This window comes from Pogona vitticeps, chromosome 8 (genome assembly GCF_051106095.1).
Source record: "Pogona vitticeps strain Pit_001003342236 chromosome 8, PviZW2.1, whole genome shotgun sequence".
NCBI classification, from domain to species: Eukaryota; Metazoa; Chordata; class Lepidosauria; order Squamata; family Agamidae; genus Pogona; species Pogona vitticeps.
The window spans coordinates 4,283,511-4,305,201 of NC_135790.1; the positions used below are offsets into that span (position 1 = coordinate 4,283,511).

The 21,691-nt window shown below is 45.2% G+C and overlaps 1 protein-coding gene across 7 annotated transcripts in view; it reads left to right on the top strand.

Moving 5' to 3' along the window:
• The window catches only part of FGFR1 (fibroblast growth factor receptor 1), a 102,769-nt gene that overhangs the window by 54,825 nt on the left and 26,253 nt on the right, over positions 1-21,691 (top strand). For 5 of the 7 annotated variants that reach the window (XM_078379656.1, XM_072978868.2, XM_072978870.2 and 2 more), the window contains exons 3-6: positions 7,657-7,920; positions 11,453-11,536; positions 13,432-13,607; positions 18,377-18,500. In XM_078379656.1, coding sequence (XP_078235782.1) covers positions 7,657-7,920; positions 11,453-11,536; positions 13,432-13,607; positions 18,377-18,500 — 648 coding nt within the window. The remainder of the gene's footprint in view (positions 1-7,656; positions 7,921-11,452; positions 11,537-13,431; positions 13,608-18,376; positions 18,501-21,691) is intronic. The other 2 variants (XM_072978872.2, XM_072978873.2) reach the window with 1 other exon arrangement.

Genomic DNA, 21,691 nt, shown 5'->3' on the forward strand with positions numbered 1-21,691 from the left:
AACAATTAAAACTCTGGCTTACAACTAAACTGAGCTTATTTACCCCCGAGGAATAGAATCCAGAATATTTGGGGTTACACAGCATGTACGTACAGTACTTCAGAATTATAGCTACACAGAGATCAGACAGATGTGTGCTTCGTTGTGCTTATACACCATCAAGTCACTCCCAGCTTCTGGTTTCCTTCATAGAGATTTCAGGGGATGTCTGATAAATAAGGACATAAATATAAATATTATCCAACAGACAGCAACAGAGCATGGACAGAGTTCCTACTCCAGTCCTCTGAAGATGCTGGCCACAGAGACTGGTGAAACATCAGGAAGAACAACCTTCAGAACACGACCAAAGAGCCCGAAAAACCCACAACAACCATCTGTGGTTTTACCGTTGCTACCCTCTCCTGAGGCTCCAGTACTTTGGCCATCTCATGAGAAGAAAAGAGTCCTTGGAAAAAACCTTGATGTTAGGAAGGTGTGATGGCAAGAGGAGAAGGGGACGACCGAGGATGAGATGGCTGGACAGTGTCTGCGAAGCAACCAACATGAACCTGACACAACTCCGGGAGGCAGTAGAAGACAGGAGGGCCTGGCGTGCTCTGGTCCATGGGGTCACGAAGAGTCGGACACGACTAAACGACTAAACACAAACACCCTCTCCTGTAAGTCTCCATGGCTGAACAGGACTTGAACCCAGGTCTTTGGAGTCCTAGTCTGTCCTTCTACTGACTACATCCTACTGGTTTTTACAATACAATAGCTCCCTATTTATGACCAAGGGCAATAATTCAGGTCACTTACTGAGACTGACATCATATTTACCCTTGGTTAGAAGAGCACCTATTAGAGAAAATGGGATTTACAGTCTGGTCTTATTCCATGTTACTTAGAAACAAATGCCCAGAATTTCAAAAGTTGTTTGCTGGTGAAAAAAGCAGATGTCCACACTGTGTTTTGAAGAGTTGTAATTGCTCAGTAAGAGAGGTGAGATCTCAGTCTGACTTTTAACAGGCACTGCTGAAGAACTGGCGGAGTCTGTGGAAAGACTGACGAAGATGATGGCTTGTTTTTGTCTTTAATTGGGTGGAGATGTCCTTGCAATTTCACATATAAACCAGAGAGGAGGAAATACTTGGGACAAGGAGTGGAAGAATAAAAGAAGAAATTATCACAAACCCAGGGCAGGATGTAGTCCAGTAGCTTTTTCTTGGCCTTGAATCTGAGAATCCAAGATGCGTAGCTTTAGATCTTCAGTTTTTAACAAATACAGGGAGCCATTGTGGGCAGAAAAGAAATGAATGCACAATTCTGATTAGTAAAATAATAATAATAAGCATGTCTGTATTTATTAAATCTCAGCTCTGCCGTGACTTCAGTGGATGGTGTGGTGTAGTCTGTAGTATTTCAGCTTCAGTTCTATATCATCATCACCACCACCACCATCATCATCTTAGAACTGCAGAGCTGGAAGGGACCCTCTGGATCATCATGTTGAGCCACTGTGAAGGAGGCGCAGTGGGGAATCAAACTCCCAACCTCTGGGTCCATAACCAGAGACCGAAACCACTGCGCTATCTGTAAAGCAGTTGGGGTTATAAAGTGCTGTAAAGGACATTGTGACACATCTTAATGGACTGTTAAAGAAAAGACATCTGTATAGGCAAATATTAATCAGTATCTGAATGAACAAAATACAGGCACAGAGTTTATCATTAGAGTTTTGTCCTGAATCTTACACTCACGGGTAGGTGTTCAGCAACGTCAGCCTCAGCAGAGAGTTGCTGCTGGTGCTTTTATTTGGTTTGTGACAAGAAATGCAAACTTTGGTTTCTTAATGAGCAGCAATTTGCCACAGAGATGTCCTCTATTGAGTTTACCGGTGATGCAACTGATGGGGTTCTGGCCTTTGGTTATTAATTATGGGAATATCTTGATCCATGTAGGATTCCTAGCTCCAGTGCATGTGTTGCAATGTTGATCCACCCAAACAGCCTTTTGATCCGAGTTGTATGTCTTGGGAACTTAAAGGCTTATGGGCCTTGCAACCTGTTAGTTATGCTCATTTTTTGGCCCTCTTGGGCTTCAATATGATGTCAAAAGCAAAGCATGAGAACTTTATATATAATAATAATAATATAGTAATGTTTCCAGGATCTATTCAAAAGTGAGACGATAAGTGAAGGATTAAACAGTTTGGTAATTTAATGGACATTTAACAGATTTGACTTGGGAATTAAGAGGCACACTTGATACGTTACTGTATCAGGCAGGAAACAAAACAAAAATAAAATAAGAGAAAAATACATAGTGGCACCTTAAAGATAAACTGCTTTGATTTGGATTTCTGCATTGAGCGGGGAATTGGACTCAATGGCCTTAGAGGCCCCTTCCAACTCCATGATTCTATGATTCTATATTGAACTGCTGGATTGCTCAGTGGTTGAGGCACCCGGCTGTGGAGCCAGAGTTTGAGAGTTTGGTTCCCCACCGTGCCTCCTTGACAGGAGCTGGCCTCGATGATCCTTAAGATCCCTTCCATTCTGTGGTTCTAAGATTAATCTATTATACTTTAATGTAACAGTGAATGAAAAAAAAAGGAAATACTATATGTCCCCCGAATGTTCTTTTTGTGGCCAATCCGAGTGTTCATTATCATCCCCAAACCGCTGTTTGTCCACCTCGCTGCACGAGCTGCTTTAGAGAGAAGTTTTCAGCAGAGTGCTAAGTCACACCGTCTCCCCTTGTGCCGCAGGAACAGAGCCAGTGTGATTCCTAATGCAAGATTAATGCAGATTGCTTGGCGATTCTTTGTTTGAAGAGATGCGAAATAAATTCCGAGATGCTGCTTGGGGAAGAATTTCCACCCCTGCACCCACCTTTACAAGAAAATGTGCCTGGAATGATCAACAGCCATGCCATAAAACTTTGGGACTAACATAGATAATTTTTTTTTCTTAACAGTGCACAGCCTGAGGAAGATGGATTACCATAGAAAGCTAGATGTCTACTTGATTTTTTTTTCACCAGTGATTCAGTAAAGTATCAACAGCTTATAGAATCATGGAATAATGGAGTTGGAAGGGAGCAAGAGGGCCATCGAGCCCAACTTCCTCAGTGCAGGAATCCAAGTCAAAGCAGATCTGACAGGTGGCTGTCCAATTTTCTCTTGAAGGCCTCCAGCATTGGAGTGCTCACCACCTTTCGAGATCATTGGTTCCGTTGTCGTACTGCTCTAACAGTTAAAAGTAGCTTCTGAATTTGTATTGTTTTTTGTTTGTTTGTTTGTTTTGGAGGGACCACATGCCTTTTTTTCTGATTCCCGTCCCCATCCCCTGTAATCTCTCTGACCTTTCAGCCTCATGAAAGATGGAAACTTAGTATTTGGAAGCGGGTTGCCGGGGATCCAAGGAGAGAAGGAGAAACGGATTTTACAGGGGGAGCGGAAGCTGAGCCGATTCTTGCATTGCTCTCGATTCCTCTTCCTTCCTCAGCCCTTGTTTTTCTTTGTGGGTTGGAGAGGAACTGGCAGGGCTGAAAGCGAGCCGAGCCAGCCAAGCTGGAGAGCTCTGGGAGTAAAAGAAAAAGGATCTTTGTGTTCCCCCAAACAAATGTTTGGTTTTTCGGCAGCTGCTTTCCTTCTCTCTATAAATATATCATCCTGCTTGGAACCGTCGGGATGGCACCTCATAACAAGAGAGAGAGAGAGAGAGAGAGAGAGAGAGAGAGAGAGAGAGAGAGAGAGACTCCCCTGGGGGTGACCCTTCCTGCCAGCAAGGCTTTTCCGAACTTTTTGCTGCCACTTTTGCTGTGGCTCCAGCACGGGACGGTTTGAAGGGGCTGTATTGTCCGGAGATCCCAACACTTGAGATAACTGGAGTATGCAGGGCGGGCAGGAGGGTGGGTGATGGCGAAGAGGCCTCCGCTTCGCACTTTCTTTCTGCTGGAACAAATGAAATGGAAAAATCCAGCCTCGTCGGTTTCTCACCTTCACCGTCTCTTTCCTTCACATTCTGGGGACAGGGTGGGACGAAGTTTCCATGGGCCCCACCCTCCTCCTGCAACGGCTACAGTACCTCCCAAATAGGTTGATCGGGTCAAAGGCATGTTGGCAGATAATATCTGCAAAAGATTTTGAATGCTCAAAATGCTGTGCATGAGTGCACACCGGTTGATTGCTGTGTAAGCTAAGAAGGGGTCCCCAGCGTGGGGCCGTGGGTAGAGTGACCGAGCAGGACTCCGGAGACCTCGCTTGGAATCCATGGATGCTCACTGGGGTTGTCGAACTGGTAGAACCGCTCTTTCTATGCCTCGCTTGCCTTGAAAGCCCTGTTAGGGTCACCTTAAAAAAAATCCTGCATTTCAGGGAGGCCTTCCAAACTGACCCTGTTTGGTTTTGATTTTATGCTTCTCTTGCTCCTGTTGTATATAGAGATTTGCCTGCGGTGCCATATGTTTTCCAGATGAATGTTTTCATTTTTTTTTGTTTATTTGTAGTTTCATCTGTATATGGTTTATTTACTGTTGCAAACTGCCCAGAATAATGCATTGCGTTAATGGGGGCGGTACACAAATTAACAAAATAAATAAATAACAGCTGGTTCTGGCAGGACGGCGCATAGCCGACTAACATAACAGGACAAAATGTATAGTAGTTGGATATGAAAATGTTTGGAACATAAGCAGCTGGTTTGTTTGTAGAAGTACATATGCAGATTTATTTGGGGGGGGGGTGTTGGACTACAGTTCCCAAAATTCCCCAGACAACTCAGCTGCTAAAATTGCAAATCTGCTCCCCTTTGTTTGCCTGATTGCTTGGTGTGTTTCTCCCATTCTGGCCTCTCCTTTGGACTTCGGGTGTCAAGAACAATTAATACATCAACTGAGAAAGACATTCTCTGAATTAAACCTTCTCCTCGATGAGAGGGTTAACTTCTGTGGGAAAGACATCCTGTTCTCTGCTCTGCTTAGGATAGTAAAGGAAAGATGAGAAGTACAAATGAATATACAAAAGATTTTTATATGCCATGATATGCAGTATTTGCATCTCTACACACATGTGCATTGTTTTTCTGTTGGCCTGATAGCATCAGAGGATGTTTGCTTTTCCCCTTTTTCTGAGCCTACAGAGGAAGACTTAGCATAGGCACAGTGCTTGTGGCTGAATATTGTTAGCTTTCTTTCCTGTCTATCCCCTCCCACCGCACCCCACCCTTACAAGCTCTCTACTCCTGGAAACAAGACACTCCTTCTGCCTCTCTCCTCCTGGCCGGCCAGAGCCAGTCTCCATCCATGTGGCTGGTTTGCACCTGTCTTCGTGAAATCCGTTGTGAAATCTCTGAAAGTTACACCTTTAACCCTTTTGACTTTGGAAATCAGCCCTTCAGAGCTGAGCAAATCAGAAGGGAACATCTGAGGCTACCTTTCATTGGGTCAAGTGACTGGCCCAGGTCATCGTCCTTGTAATTCAATCGACCGTCACTCTCCGAGGGGCCTTTCATAGCAATCTTACCCGAGAGTGTTCCAGATAGAGATGCCAGGCAGATCTGGGAAACAGTTGCCTGCCTGTCGAGCATCAGCTTTGTCGGTGGGAGACTCCATAACAGGCTTTCTTTTTTGGGTGTGTGTGTGAATATTGTTGCGATTGCAACCTGGAGGCAAGCCAAATGGCAGCTTTGCTCCTTCCTCTTCCGAAACGCTCTCCTGGGTCAAATAATTTTGGTATGACATTCCATCACAATACGCTGACTGCCTTTTCCATAGGGGTTACTTAAAGCTGTATATATTCGAGGGCAGCGCAGAATCTGCAGCAGCCGTGCAGAATTCATTGTGCCCCTGAACCCCAAGTTCGTATTTATATTTAGATATATATAAATGGAAACCCCCAGTGCTACAGCTGAATCAAGATGGGTTACACTAGGGGTAGGGGAAAAACCTTAAAACCATTTTGCTTGCTGTGTCGTCCTTGGGCATTACATATAATCACTGTGGTGAATAAGTGTCAAACATAGACAACCAGGAAGAAAAATACAGGACTGTATTATCTGGATGATACCTCGTGTGGTGTAGTTGGTAGAGTGATGGACTCAACAGGTCTGGGTTCAAATCCCCACTCACTGGGAGTGTGTAATTGGTAAAATCACTCCATGACTATCGCATTTACCTTAAGAGCTCTTTTAGGGTTGCTGTAAGTCAGTTTCCTCTTGATGTCACTGAAGATAACATTATCTTGATATCTGGCAGTTAAGCATGAGATGTAAGTGGGGGGTGCTTTTAGTTACTTAAACCAAAACACCCAAACAGGCCTTCTTTCGGACTCTGTGCATCCCAAATACTCTTCATTCTGCCTAAGGGGTAGAGAGAATATTCTTACAGAACTTGTGTGTTGCCCACTCTGGTCATTAAGATATCTTTGGGGCCGAAAGCACCAGCATTCACGTCAAACAGCAATTTTGCTGATACATTCAAGGGATAAATCTGAAGTTGAAAGGAACAGTGATTCACTCAGCCCAGCAAGATCATGTTCTTATTTCATCCCTTCTCTCGTTCTGAGATAAATTGCCCTATAAACAATTACAGGGTGCTGGCTGACGGCTACTTCTCACTGTTGTATAAAGAAAAAAAGCCGATCATCCAACTTGTAGACATGGCAAACTGTGCGTTGCAGCCAAACTCCGAATGAATTCCTTCTTTGGAGGGTTCTGATTCTTTGAAACGGCAATGAGGTGATAAAACGGCAGGTGGAAAGGGAGGGTCACAGGGTTAAGTGTCTCCCCATGAGAACAATTCCAAGGACATGATGGAACTGTTTGCTCTGAAATTTAATTTTTGCTGCCCGTGGAATTCTTTTCAGGAGATGTTGAAATTGCAACCCTGCTCTTCCCTTTGTGGTACGGTCGAGAAGCAGATGGTCGGCAGTTTGTGTGAACTCTCCCCACGCAGGGGAATATTTTTAAACGCTGGTCCTGAGCAGTGCTCAAATAACACTCCGAGAATCCTTGTGGGGTGGCATTTAAAGGGTTCGACTAGGACTAGGACCGTGGATGGGTTGTTATTTCCTACCTTGACCCCTACCTCTGAGAGTGGTTGGGAGGAATGAAGCCATACATGCTTCCGCTGAGTTTTTGGAAGGAACATGGGATTCAGAAGGAAAAGCTTAACGGGAAAGACTGTAAGCATTGTGGGTTATGCAATGAAAGAAGGGAAGGCCTGCCACCCTCCTGCCATCGCTTTTAACCTTTGCCTCTTCTTCACCCTTGAAAAGGCTGAGTGCCAGCCGGCTTGTGAGCTGCTGAGCTTCAGGGAGGCGGAGGCAGCTCCTTGCCCGAGCTGAGTTCCCTACCTCGCCCGCGCCATTTGGCCGTCTTGCCCGTGGCCTCTCAATGCTTTGTGGCTTCAGTTGTTTTCTAACAGCATTTTTAAAAAATAATAATAATAATAAAGCGCTGAGTATATATAAAAGGCACTGGACTGATGGATGACATGAGAATCGCTGTTCCCCAGCGCTTGCTTCTTCTGCTCTTCCGAAAGACCCGCATGGCGGCCGAGGCCCGCGTCGTGCAGCTGTGTTTGCATGCTGCCACTAGGAATGCCTCTGCAACAGACCACTCACGCCTTGCTTTCCTTCCCCTCTTTCTCTCCCCTTCCTAACATTTCCAGTTCTGCCCAAAGCCAGCATTGAAGTGGAACCTTACCCAGCCCACCCTGGCGACCTCCTCCAGTTGCGCTGCCGGCTCCGGGATGATGTTCAGAGCATCAACTGGGTGCGAGATGGTGTCCAGCTGTCCGAGAACAACCGGACGCTCATCAAAGGGGAGGAGGTGGAGGTCAGGGACGCTGTGCCCGAGGACTCGGGGCTTTATGCCTGCGTGACCAACAGCCCCTCGGGAAGCGAGACCACCTATTTCTCCGTGAACATCTCAGGTTTGTAGCCGGGCGTTTTAGGGTGGTGCGATGTCAAGCCAGTTTTTTGGTACCTGGTCTGTCTGTGAGAAAATGCCGGATTCCTTTCACTGTCATAAAGAGAGTCCCAGTGTTTCTCTTGGGGTTTGTGGCGAAGCTGGGTTTTGAGTGAGGCCGGATTCTTCAAATGAGAGGTCCAGAGGAACACCTCCCACTCAGATCTGCTTGTGGGGGGTAGAGAGGGCACTTTTAACAAAAACTTGGAGGAAGCTTTATCAGGCTAAATCCAAAGAAACAATACAAAATAAAACGAAAGAAGACAAAAACAAGTAGCACTCTAAAGACTAACTACTATCTTTTAATGTGAGCTTTCATGGACCAGTCCACTTTGTCAGACATATGCGGGGGGGGGGGGATGAAATGCTGGATGCAAGAAGCTGTCTCTTCACTCTCATTTCACGTGTTCATCCTTCATGTGAAAATGGGCCAAGGCCCCAATAGCCCTTGTGATAGATGCAAATCATTGTCGTCATGGACAAACTGCAAAGAATTTAAATCCATGTGTGCAACTGCATGACATTTGAGGCTAGCTGGTGCTGAGCATCATCTCTGAGAGCTTCCCTTTCCTGTTGACCTGATGGTTACACTTACCCTTGGAACTGCATGCCACTGCAATCATGATAATGGGCAGGTTGGGGCGGGGTCTTTTGGGATCAGCGGGAAGTGGGAAAATAGACCCTGCCCTTTTCTCTGGTTGCCATTTGGTGACCAGACTGTTTGTCTGCCCTCTTTACGATCATGCCAACAGCAAATGTATGGCCTTACAGTTTCCCTGCAGTCCTGATGTTAAAGACCAAGGGACTTCATGGAATTGTTCCAGCTGGGTTGATTGTCCATAGATGATCCAGAAATTGGGGAACATGTTGACACACACGTTGAAATAGCACCATGAGTGCTCCAGATTGTAGTTGAAGAAAGAAGTGTTGCTTATCAAGGGTGTGACTCACCATGTTGAGATTAGAGGATATGGTGAGTCAGGAGAGAAGTGAACATGTGATTGATAACTCTACAATACCATCTCATAGTTCCTCTAGAAAAAAACATCCATGTATCCAGCACCAAAAACATCCAGCACCAAAAAAGTGCAGAATGCATTATTATTCTCAGTTTCATGAGAATTGTGTCTTTAATTTTTGGAAACAAGTTTCTAGTCCTTATACCCTTCCCCCCCCCCCGAAAATAAGACCTAACCTGAAAATAAGCCCTAGTCTGATTTTCAGGATGCTTGTAATATAAGCCCTACCCCAAAAATAAGCCCCAGTTAAGTGAAACCCCGCCCTCCACCACCATCAGAAGAAGAAGACATGACTATAAAATAAAACATCCCCTGAAAATAAGCCCTAATGCGTTTTTGGAGCAAAAAATTAATATAAGACCCTGTCTTATTTTCGGGGGAACATGGTAGCTACAAAAATGCAATGGAACACACAGCGCAATACCTGCCAAGAAGAGAAGAACTGAAGATTTCCAGTATCCTATGTAACCATTTTCTGTGTCTGGTCCATTTGTTGCAGAATAAATTATGGAAATTAAGGAATTAAACAGATTTGGTCAATTAGCCTAATGTGTGAGGTAGTGCATTCCACAACTGAATCATTCACATTATGATGATGAGGTTCCATCAAGACAATTTATCACAAAGATAAAACTTTCCCTGGCCTGTTCTACTTCTGGCTAAAAGTAGAGAAGATAATGCATCTCGTTGTATTCTTGTGTTGGACAAAAGGAAAATTCCCCGTACAATAAAACAGATACTCTCTTGGCATCCTGTCAGGGAAGGATGCCAGAATTGAAATGATGGTGTAAACTGTAGCACTGAATTTCCACTAATTCACAATCCCGGTTGCATGCCAGTTATGTGCCTTGGCATAAGACCAGAACTACAAATGGCATTTTGTAAATCAGCTGCTGCATTTTATACAGTCGCACTTATAATGGCACAAATCTCCCATAGGATTCTGGCCATTCAGGAAGATTATTCTAAGCTTATCATAGTGCCATTTCCAATTTTCTCTCTCTTTTTTTTTCCACATGGGGAGCCGTTCGAACTTTTATTTTATTTAGATGAAAAACATTATACAGTTGAACCTTGCATCTGAAGGGGTAATGATCCAGGCACGTTTCTATCATGTGATTCACTCTTGACCCTGATTCAGTCACTAATGATGAGTGAGGCTGTGTATCATTAGGGGGAGCATGTTAGCCAACATGTCTGTTGTCCTCTAAACCAGTGGTCTCCAACCTTGGGCCTCCAGGTGTTCTTGGACTGCAACTCCCAGAAGCCTTCACCACCACCTCCGCTGTCCAGGATTTCTGGGAGTCGAAGTCCAAGAACATCTGGAGGCCCAAGGTTGGGGACCACTGCTCTAAACCAGTGGTCCCCAACCTTGGGCCTCCAGGTGTTCTTGGACTACAACTCCCAGAAGCCTTCACCACCACCTCTGCTGGCCAGGATTTCTGGAAGTCCAAGAACATCTGGAGGCTCAAGGTTGGGAACCACTGCTCTAAACCATCCCTTCTCAGTCCGGGCCGTATGGCTCCCTGGGAGGCCCTGGCGCATTTGAAGGAGGCCACAGGTTCATGTTCTCGTGTTGTCTGAAGACAGCCAAAGGCTGTGCTTGTTTGGCAGGGTGGCCTGGAATCTGAGAAGAGCTTCTAAAAGGGTCATGGCCAAAAGGAGAATGGCTGCCTTAGACAATGGCTGCAGATCTGAAGTTGAGGATTCCTGCAGCCTTTGAAGGCTTTCTGTACGAGGTGGAGCCCTAAACAATCAAAAACCTGCCCCCTGGGGACATGGGCCAGCACGCTCCCCCTCCTCACACGTTGAATAGATGTGCGTCAATAGCAAGTGAACGGGGCTAAGAAGTGCGAAGTTCGAAACTCCCAAAGGACTGTGGTTAACCACAAGCATCCACAGATTTCAGCTGTCTTTGGTCAGCTGCCAAAATGTGTGCTTGGCCTTCCAAGGAAGAAAGGATGAGTCTTGATTGTGATGTGAGTCAATCCTTGGGAGGCCTTCAGAAGCCCAGAGCAGCTACGAGGACCGCCTCTCTCTGACCTCCTTCCTAGTTTCAGCTTTGCTGTGTTGATCCTGCGGGAGGCTCCGTAAACTGGGATGTGTTTGTGAGATTCCTTGTGAAATCATCAAGGTAACCAACCTTTCTAGAGGCTTTGGGCCTCATCAGCAATTGGGAAGGAACTCACCAGTGGCAAGTGCATTTGTGAACCTGTAGTCCCCAAGATAATCTACCCCTGAATCCTGTTTTCACTATCCTTCTAGTCTTTCGTTCCCAGTTACTGTTCTGCTGTGTGCCACAGAGTGTCAACAGGCAACTGGTCCTGTCATCCAGACCCAGTATTCCCAAAGAGAGTGTGTGTTGTGCCGTGTATGTGTGTCTGAAGGGAGTCACAGCTGTTTCACCGTATTACACACTAAAATGCTGTCAACTCAGATACTGTATGATACCGGCTTCTTTCCCCCTCCCCTCCTCAGATGCTCTCCCATCTGCTGAAGATGACGACGATGACGATGATTCCTCCTCGGAGGAGAAGGAGGCAGACAACTCCAAACCAAACCGTACGTTGTGAGAGTTCTCCGTTCCAGTCATTTCTCCTTGCACACCTCCCACCCAATCAGGAGCGTCACTTGGCAAACCCATTTGGGAGAAGGGATGTTTTTCCAACCACGTTCCTTTTCCTGTCCAGTTTCCTGCATGATTCTGCACATCTTTTATTTATAGACATTATATACTCCTTACTGCTACCGATTTTCAAAGCAGTGTCCACAAACAATAAAGTATAACAGGAAAGCCGGTCCTTAAAAATCTATATACTATATATATAGTAATCTTCCTTATCCACTGGAATAAAAAGAATGGTAGGCTAAATTACACCAGGAAGGCATCCATAACTGGATGGGTCTTCAGTAGAGATGGGCATGAACTGCTTGGTTCATGCTGATTTGTTTATTGGCTGAATTCGGTGTTTCAAAGCCCCGCCTTTGCTAGCAGGCTTCCTCTAGGCGCTGCCTTTGAGTGGGGCTTTGAAGTGCCAATCATGTGTTCGGCCAATAAACGAACTCGTGCGAACCATCAAAATGGCAGTTCGTGCCCATCTCTAGTCTTCAACAAATGCCTTCGAGTATGATTTATCAGTGCATGTCTTCTATCAGAAGGAAGACAGTCTGCTTAATGGCTCTACTGTGTTAAATGCCCTCCTTCAAGAAACCGTGCAGCTCACCTCAGGAACACGAGGAAGTCACCAGGAGGGACACATTGGACTGAATGGTTCATAAGGGAGACAGGCGGTTCATGGGTCTCTTATGTCCTTCAAGTGCCCGAAACTTGTGCAGTTGGGAGTCACTTTTAACGGTAACAACCCTTCACACTTCCGTACTTCAGATTTCAAATGTTAATTTTTCCCAGTTTTGAAGGGGGAGAAATCCAGCCAGTCCTAAAACAGATGGAGGGAAGGAAACTATAACAAAATTTCTCCTAGAAAGCAAAAAGGGCATTTTTTAAAAAATTCAAAAGGAAGTTGGGGGTGAAATCTGAGGTTTATTATGAGGTGCCCACCCTGGGTTAGCAGGAGGCTTTCTCATATCATATTCTACCTTGACATTAGAGACACTGCCTATCCTATTTGAATAAATATGAATGCAAGGAACCTTTCTGTCGCAGAATAATGAATAATCTCACTCTCACATGCTTCCACCAAGGGCTAGCAAGCACCTGGAGCAGACCAACAAGCCCACTGAAGTTGAGTTGTGCAATAAGTGTGCTTTTAAGTGTTGATTGTTAGCTAGTGCAGTGATTCCTGATCTTGGGTGCCCACTTGTTCTTGAACTGCAACTCCCAGAAACCCCGGGCAGACAGCTTCTGGGAGCTGCAGCCCAAGAACACCTGGGTTAGCCAAGGTTGGGAACCACTGGGTTAGTGGCTGTCACCAATCCCAGTTGTTCTAGACTATGGGAAGGTAGCTGACTTGGCAGAGGGTTGGTTCTCCCGTGTCACCTGATTCCCAAATCTTGGAAGAATCTGGCCATTTAAGTGCAAATGTCCTATAATGACCATCTCTGATCAGGGACCCCAGGCAGGGCAGGGCAAGGAGGGAGTAAGTGCCTGACCAGCAGGGCTCTCAGTTCAAATCCTGTTGTGCTGATTGTTTTTTCCCCCTTTATTTCTCACTTTTCTCCCAAAGTTGGAACTTAAAGTGGCCCACCTTGAAAGCCTCCTTAACGTTAAAGAAAGAGTGTGAATCAACTGTGAGAACAGAATTAAATTAAATAAATTTTAAAACACTGCTTTGAAAACATGCCTATAAGAAATGTGTAGTCATGAGCCCCATCTCTCAGCCGGTGGCCAGTTGACAACAGCCTGCCTTACTAAAAGCAGTTATTGCGTGTATATCCTTTTCTCCACACCCTGTGGTGAATATTGCACTGAAACCCATTTTCTTTCCGATCTCCTTCAGAAGCCATTCCGCCTTACTGGACCTACCCAGAGAAGATGGAAAAAAAGCTCCACGCAGTTCCTGCTGCCAAGACTGTAAAGTTTAGGTGCCCGTCCAGCGGAACGCCCACCCCTACATTGCGCTGGCTGAAGAACGGCAGGGAGTTCAAACCTGACCATCGTATCGGTGGATACAAGGTGGGCGTCTAAAAATACAAAATTATTCATTTACATAGTGCTTGGGTAAACTGTGGAACTCACTGCTACAAGAGGTAGTGATGGCTGCCAGCTTGGCTTTAAAGGAGGATTAAATTCATGGAAGACAGCGGAACGGGTGGTCGCTGGTCAGGATGCATGCCACTTCCAGGATCAGAGGGAGGTTGCCTCTTTAGATCATTAGATGGAGACCAGGAGAGAAAATGTGCATTCTTAGTGGGCTTACCATATGCAACTGGTTGGACGCTGTGTGAACAGAATGGTGGACCAGATGCATCTTTATTTAATACAGCACTGATCTTGTTATTCTTATAAGTCTCTATTGCAGTGGTTCCTCACCTTGGATCCCCAGGTGTTCTTGTACTACAACTCCCAGAAATCCTGGCCAGCTGGTGGGGAAGGCTTCTGGGAGTTATAGTCCAAGAACATCCATGGACTCAAGATTGGGAAGCACAGCTCTGTCATCTTTCAGTTAACCCCTGTAATGATCATTTAGAGAACAGAGAATTAAAAAGGGCAAAAAAAAGAGAGAATAAAAATATTAAAATGTTCGTGCTGTAGTTACATTTTCAAACTCTTGTTGGGCTGAGGTTCGATGTTTTGGGTTTTTTTTTCTCATTCCTTTCTTTCTTGTTCTTGCCTAACAACCGTCAGAAGCTTTCACATTAAAGCCAACTTGTTCACATTGCAGGAAATTCTTCAAAGTTTCCACCACAGGGTTTTGTTTGTTTGTTGTTGTTGTTGTTGTTGTTTGTTTGTTTTTGCCAGAGAGGCAAGCTGCTGTTTAGGAGAAATGGGTTGCCTCTTTAGCATATAGTGGAAACTTTTAAAAAATAGCAATTAAGAACCAGCTCTCCATCATTTGGGTTTAACGTTCAGAAGCTGGTTTCAGAAGATATCTGAAAATATAGCTGAGGCCTTGAACTGCAGTTTAAGCCTCCTGCCTCACTTGTAATGTTCTGTTAAATCCGAGCACTGATTTTCACTATGTTGTGTTTTTTGAGCACAAAAGATTTCTTTGTGACTGTAGTTCCCAACCTCAGGCCCTTAGATGCTTTTGGATTACAATCCCCTGTAATCCTGGCCAGCACAGCTGGTGGTGAAGGCTTCTGAGAGTTTTAATCCAAGAACATCTGGGGACCCAAAGTTGGGAACCACTGCTCTACGCCATTTTAAATTTGTCTTATCAGTGAATGCATTAACTTTGGAGGATAGGTTGACAGATACCATGGACTCCCAAAACACAAAATACCGTATTTTTCCATGTATAAGATGCCCCCATGTATAAGACCCCCACACACTTTTATAACCCAAAATTAAGAAATCTAAGTGGGGCTTAGCAAGTGGAGGGGAAAGCAGGGATCAAAGCCCTGCAAGATCACTTTGATCCCTGCTTTCCCCTCCACTTGTTTTTATTCTCTCCCTCAGTTTATTTCCATGTATAAGATGACCCTCACTTTTTAGTCTAAAGATTTTAGACAAAAGTATAGTCTTATACACGGAAAAATACGGCAAGTGGGTGCAGAGCGGAATTGAGCCAGAACACTCTAAAGAAGTGACAATGACTAAATTGAGCCTATTACACTTTGGACACACCATGAGGAGGCAAGACTCACCTGGAAAGGCAACAGTGCTGGGAAAAGCTGAAGCCAGCCAGAAAAGAAGAAGACCAAATATGAGATTGGTTGACTCCATGAAAGAAGCCACAACCTTCTTTTTGCAAGATCTGAGCAGGCCTACAAGTGACCGGACCTTTTGAAGGTCACCAGTGAATCCACATGAGACTGGTTTTAATGCTTGGCTGCTTGACTTTTTGAGAAGGGCGAGAAAAAGTTTGTGGGGATGGGCAAAATGTCAGCTGGTGTGTGTGTGTGTGTGTGTGTGTGTGTGAGAGAGAGAGAGAGAGAGATTGTTGTATAAGATTTAATCCATTAGCTGGTTGTTTTAAAAGCAGATGACTAATCCACCCAGAGTTTTGTCATCATTCAAAGGTCTAATGCTGGCTAGGGACGGTCAGATCTACTTGGAACCTCGTCAAAGCCCACTGGAGGCGTTCGGCTGTACATGTGACAAGGCAGAAGCCCATTCTGGCACTTGCGAGCGAGTGCTTCTGGCTCGCCTAGGATGCCTCATCCGTTCGCCTCCAGTTAGAACAACTTGTTTCCATCCAGAGTGACTCACTGGCTCAGCGTGGCTTCTACGCCTCCCATCGTGAGCGGAGCCTAGCCCCTTGTGTTAATAATAAAACTCCTGTAGCAACCGCCACCGATACAGACAAGAGCCATCCTGTTCTATGTTGCTTTTTCCTTTTTAATCTTCTGGCCTCGCCAAACAAGCTTCGTCTTAGGAATCAATAGCGGCTTTGATGAATCCGATGGTCCCTGTCATTCTTTTCCCCCCACCCCCTGGCTTGAAGCTGTCAAACAGCGGCTCCTTGTCACCTCCTCCAATATATGCCTCTTGGCTCTTCCTAACAATTAGTCGTGCTGCGGTTGCTTCTTGTTTCTCTCTGGCTGTCCTTCGGCAGCTCTTTCGTTGCTGCTGGAAGAGGCCTGAAATCTTGGCAGACAATCTTGATTGCAACTGCCGTGGGCGGTGTGATGCACCCCTTTGACTTTAGGGGGGGCTGTTCAGGCTTTGGCTGAGGAAACGCCGGCCCTGCTATGAGGCAGAATGGAGCAATGGCACCAAGCTATACATGCTATGGGGAAGGGAGCAGTGATGATGGCTTGGCTGCTCCTCCCAAGCCCCCCTGGGCAGTTCCCTTCCTGAAAATGCAGTGGTACCTCGACTTACGAACTTAATCCATATTGGAACGGCGTTCGTACGTCGAAAAGTTCATAAGTCGAGGCAAAGTTTCCCATAGGAATGCATTGGAAACCATTTACTCCGTTCCAGCTGTTTTTCGTTCTTATGCCGAGGCGCTGTTCACAAGTAGAGGCATTAGTTTCCATTGGAACTAATGCAAAGCCGGTTAATCCGTCCTCTACCGCTAGGGGGAGAATTTTTTTTCTTTTTTCTTCTTTTGACCTAAGATGAACTTAGGTCAAAAAAAAGGGCAGGAAAGGGGTTTTTTTGTTTTGTTTGTAAGTTGAGGCTCTGTTCGCAAGTCGAAGCAACATTTTGCGAACGGAGCCATTCGTAACTCAAAATGTTCGTAAGCGGAGACGTTCGTAAGTCGAGGTACCACTGTATAGAGTTCTGTGTGTCACATTGTAATTAATGGGGACTGGCAAAACATCAATTGAGGGGGACATGAGAGAGGGCCTTCTCTATGGTGGCTCCCAGGCTATGGAGTGCTCTCCCTCAGATGGTCAGGTTGTTGGCCTCCTCACTTTTATCCTTCCACCAACAGCTAAAGACCCACTTTAACAGGCAGGCTCTTAACAATTTTAACAGTCATGATTGAGCCCCTGAATGCCATTTTTAATTAAGATAAAATTTAATGCTTAACATGTTTTTAATGATTCGATGTATTTTAATTAGTCTTAGAGTTTAGTTATTTTTTTAACGTGTATCTTACAGTGTTTTTAATTCTTCAGACACCTTACCGGGTGAAAGGCAGCCTATAAATAAGATAAATAAATAAAATAAAATATTTATTGTGCAGCCTGGGTGGCCTTGGGCAAGCTGCGCAGTCCCAGGTCACCCCAGAAGAAGGGAATGGGAAACCGCTTCTGAGTACTCTGTATCTAGGAGACCCTAAAGGGTAGATGTAAACTAGCCTGCTGCTTCTGGGTCTGGCTGAGGATAACTATCCCTTCCAGCTCTGAAGTTCTAGAATTATCATTAGAGATGGGCATGAACTGGTGGTTCGTGCTGGTTCGTTTAGTGACTGAACTTTGGTGCTTTAAAGCCCCGCCTCCTCAGGCAGGCACCCAATCAGAGACAAGTGCCCGGAGCAGGTGGGACAGGGAAGCCAAATCTCCAAGCGAGCGCCTGCCAGACGAGGCAGGGCTTCGAAGTGCGGAACACCTCTTCAGTTGACAAACGAAACGGCACAAATCCCTGAACTCATTGTTTGTACCTATCTCGAAGTACTATTATTTTTATATTACACTGTTACATTATTATATTTTTTATTTTACTTATTTATTTTGGGTTTTTTTTAAACTTGGCTCTTATCACCTCTTACACTAAATCTTGTGTGGGCTTTGTGTTTTCGCTACTGCTGTTTTTAGTTGTTCTGATTTACAAGGCTGTGTTTTCCATTGGTACTGTTTTATAAGATGCCTTGTAAAAATTTTGCAAAGCAGGAAAACGAACACAGAACATGCATGCATGCACCCATGCACAATCGATGGAAGTGCCCAAATCCCACCCCATGAGCCAGCTTTGGTGCTGGTGCAAATGAATCCACACACGACACATATACTGCGCAGCTCCCTGTGGTTAGCTTGGGCTATAGTGAGCCTTCCTTTATGTGGGAGAGGAGTCAGTTCCTGTGCTGGCGCAGAGTTCTCGTCCCACTCGTCGTCCGTAATATCAGTTTCCAGATGTTGCTGGCTCTGTGGTCAGCTCAGCAGCTGGCAGCAATTACTCCCTCGGTGGAGCAAATAGGGGAAACATGACCTCAAATGGCAATTGTGTGCAGTCCAGAAAATATAGCATAAGAACTGTCAAGGCCTTTGGCCTGCCTTGGAGAAGGGTGTGTGTGTGGGGGGGGGGACAGTTTTACCTCTGCCACCACCACTTCCCTCGATCAGAGCTAACCTTACTGAGCTGTCTGCATCATCTTTTTTCCCCCAAAGGTTCGTCATGCGACTTGGAGCATCATCATGGATTCGGTCGTGCCGTCTGATAAAGGCAACTACACCTGCATTGTGGAGAACAAATACGGAACGATCAACCACACGTACCAGCTTGACGTCGTTGGTAAGGAGACCTGGACACCAGAGATGAAAAACGTTCTGCTCGTTTTGTGGAATCTCTCTGAATCCTGCTATCCTTTTGTCTGTGTTCCTTCTAGCCTGGCAGGCCATGCCGTCTTTTTCCTGTGCATTTTCCCACTAATACGTGTGTGGGTGTGGGTGTTTGCTTTTACCCCCCCACACACACACACTGAGAGCAGTGTATTTCTGCTTGTTTTTCACTTGTACACGTTTTAGCCATTTGTGTCCTTTTTTTAAAAAAAATGCATGTGTGGTTTTCTGAATATTTACTTGAAAAAGAACTGCAAGTCTTCTTAGGGTAAACATTTCGAAGACATTGTGTCTTGGGATAAGCCTGCAGAAGGGCAAAATGGGGGGGCTCTGTCAAGCTTTTTGGGGAGGGGTGGTGTCTTTGTGTTGTGATGGGACATTTCACCAAATGCTTAAGTGCCTTGAATAAATATAACAGAAAAGGAGGGTACTGATATATGAAAATAAAATAAAATAAAATTTTGCCCCATTGATGTCCTGGAAAAAGAGAGGTACTTTTCTTCCAGCGATTTAGGTGCCTGGATGCAGAGACAGAAGCTGAAAGCTGGATTCCCCCTCTTGTGCCTCCTGTGAGTAAAGCCAGCCTGGGTGGCCTTGGGCAAGCTGCACAGACCCACGGCGCCCTCAGTGGAAGGAAATGGTAAAGCACTTCTGAGTATTCTCTGTGAAACCCTGAAAAGGGTCGCCATAAGTCAGAATTGACTTAATGACACATGGTGATGATGATGATTATATACTCTAAGCTTCTCTGTCTTGCTGTTTGAATTTTTTTTAACCTATGATTGGTGATAACAAAACATGGGTACTCAGACGTCTAAATGAGATGGACCTTGACGTCATTCAACAAAAAGATCCTTATGTTCTCATAGTAGAGTTGTTCATTATCGCTCCTTGGAAGATGCTTGGTTTGTGTGACAGAGGTTGTCGTAAGTAGCCCTATGTATGGGGTTGACTGTGTGGAAAGGGAAGGGGGAAATAGCCAGGCAGATGTTGGTTTTTTCGATCTGTAATTAATTAATTACCTGTTTGGCTGGATTGACACTGTCCTGAGGGGTGCACTTTTGCACTGTCCCCCCCCACACTGGTTTCTCTCCATGGGACGGATTCAAGAAGCTATCTTTGCAACCCAAAATGTGAGGTTTTGTTTCATTGTTCATGTTAGACTTATGATCATTTAGGGAGCTAGAGAGAAACACTCATTCCTCCTTAACCACCCTCCCCAATTAATCTCCTTATTAGCCTTAATTCCCAACCCAGGCAGACTGGGCTCTGCTGTTCCACTTGTGGAGTTGCTCTAAATGCCACTAAATGAACCATTAAGAATGTAGTTTAATTTGATTACACTGAGCAAACTGAAGGGAATCGTCGGCAGTGGGGAACAAAGAAGTTTGTTAATGCTCGCTCAGTACAGTGGCAGGCTCTTTGTTAATCAGCTAAGCCCTCATTAGGTTTGTTTGACCTTTGACCTCCAGTGAATAGGTAGCCATGTTTACCACCTTCTCTACCCCCCTGAACCCCATTCCCCATTCCAAGGCAAAAATTTCACCTGTCCAGTTCTCACTCACTTCTATCAGTATTTTAAAAAGAGAGAAAAATCATGGGTGTTTTGAAGTTTGGTAAGGGGGACCCATTCAGCAGAACCAGTACCCCAGAATGTGGAAATAGAGAAGTTATTTCTGGGGGGTTGCTTCTTGTAGACCCAAAGCATGGTGGCTTGCAATAACATCATGTGCTGGTCAACTACCTGGACACTCTTCTGTATGTAGACCTTGAAGGCTTCTTAAAGGAGAGAACAGCATCAGTCCATGTGACTGGTCATCAGTAAGAAATTAAAGAATTGGCCAAAACTGGTAAAAACACTTGAACCCAGGTGTTTTCCCATTCCTGATAAACCAAGCAGTTTCTTCTACCCACCATATGTCTAAGTTCTGCTCAATATTGTGGTTAGCATCAGATGGTCAGAGAGCCTAATCTGGAGAAGACTATGGTGACAAGGTCTTGGATTGCTTTAAGGCAATAGTTCCCAACCTTGAGTCTCCAGATGTTCTCGGAGTGCAGTTTCTAGAAATCTTGGACTACAAGTTCTAGAAATCCCAGAACTGCTCGTGGTGAAGGCTTCTGGGAGTTTTAGTCCAAGGACACTTGGGGACCCAAAGTTGGGAAGCACCGCTCTTAAGGAGACCTATGTCTTACTGGGAAAAAAGGGATAGCAATTGCCTAAAATAGTGTCTGCTGGTTTATAGGTGAAGATGGGACTTTAGAAGTTACGTTTAAGGTTAAAACAGAGTTACAGTGCATCTCACCTAAATGGATGATACAGTAGCCAGGTGACCTGCATGTCTGCTGATTCTGTTGTCCAGGAGCTGCTAAGTTTAGATAGGCAGCGTCAAGGTTTCGCCTTTCTCTCCTTCTGGTTCTTCATCTTTCAGTCAGATTTAGACTGGAGAGCCTTTCCAATGGAGGACATCTTCAAAGGGACTGTAACAGAAGCTAAGTGGGCACCCTAGACCAGTGGTTCTCAACCATGGGTCCCCACCTACTCTTAAACTAGGTCTCCCGGGAGCCTTTACCCGCTCCTTGTGCTGGCCAGGATTTCTGGAAGTTGTCGTCCAAGAACATCTGGGGACCCAAGGTTGGAAACCACTGCCCTAGATAGACCGACAAAGCTTTCGAACAAGCAACGCTTATCTTGTACCTTTGTTCTGATGAAAAGCTAGGCCTTTAGTCATTCCCCCGCTTCATCGGATAGGAAGACAAAAGGACATAGAGATCATTGTTAAGAAATGCAAGCTCTCACATCCTGGACATATAATTCGTCACTATAGATATAATATACCGCAGTGCATTGCTGAAGAGGAGATCAAGGGTAAACTTGGAAGAGGTAGAAGATGGTTTTTCCTGGATGAGTAACATCAAAGACTTGGCTGAGCCTTAATAGAGAACAACTAATCCACACAGCAAGAGATAATGCTGGAAACATGCCATGATGGTAGCCAGTCTCAGCCACTGAGACAGCACCCGGAGAGAGATTTCCATGCTTCAGATGTTCCTCATCCAAATTCTGGGAAGGGTTGAAGGAGCTAGAGTACAGGAAAGTTGAAGGTGGAGAGTGGAGAGAAAGCAGTTTGTAAGGGAATGGGTTAA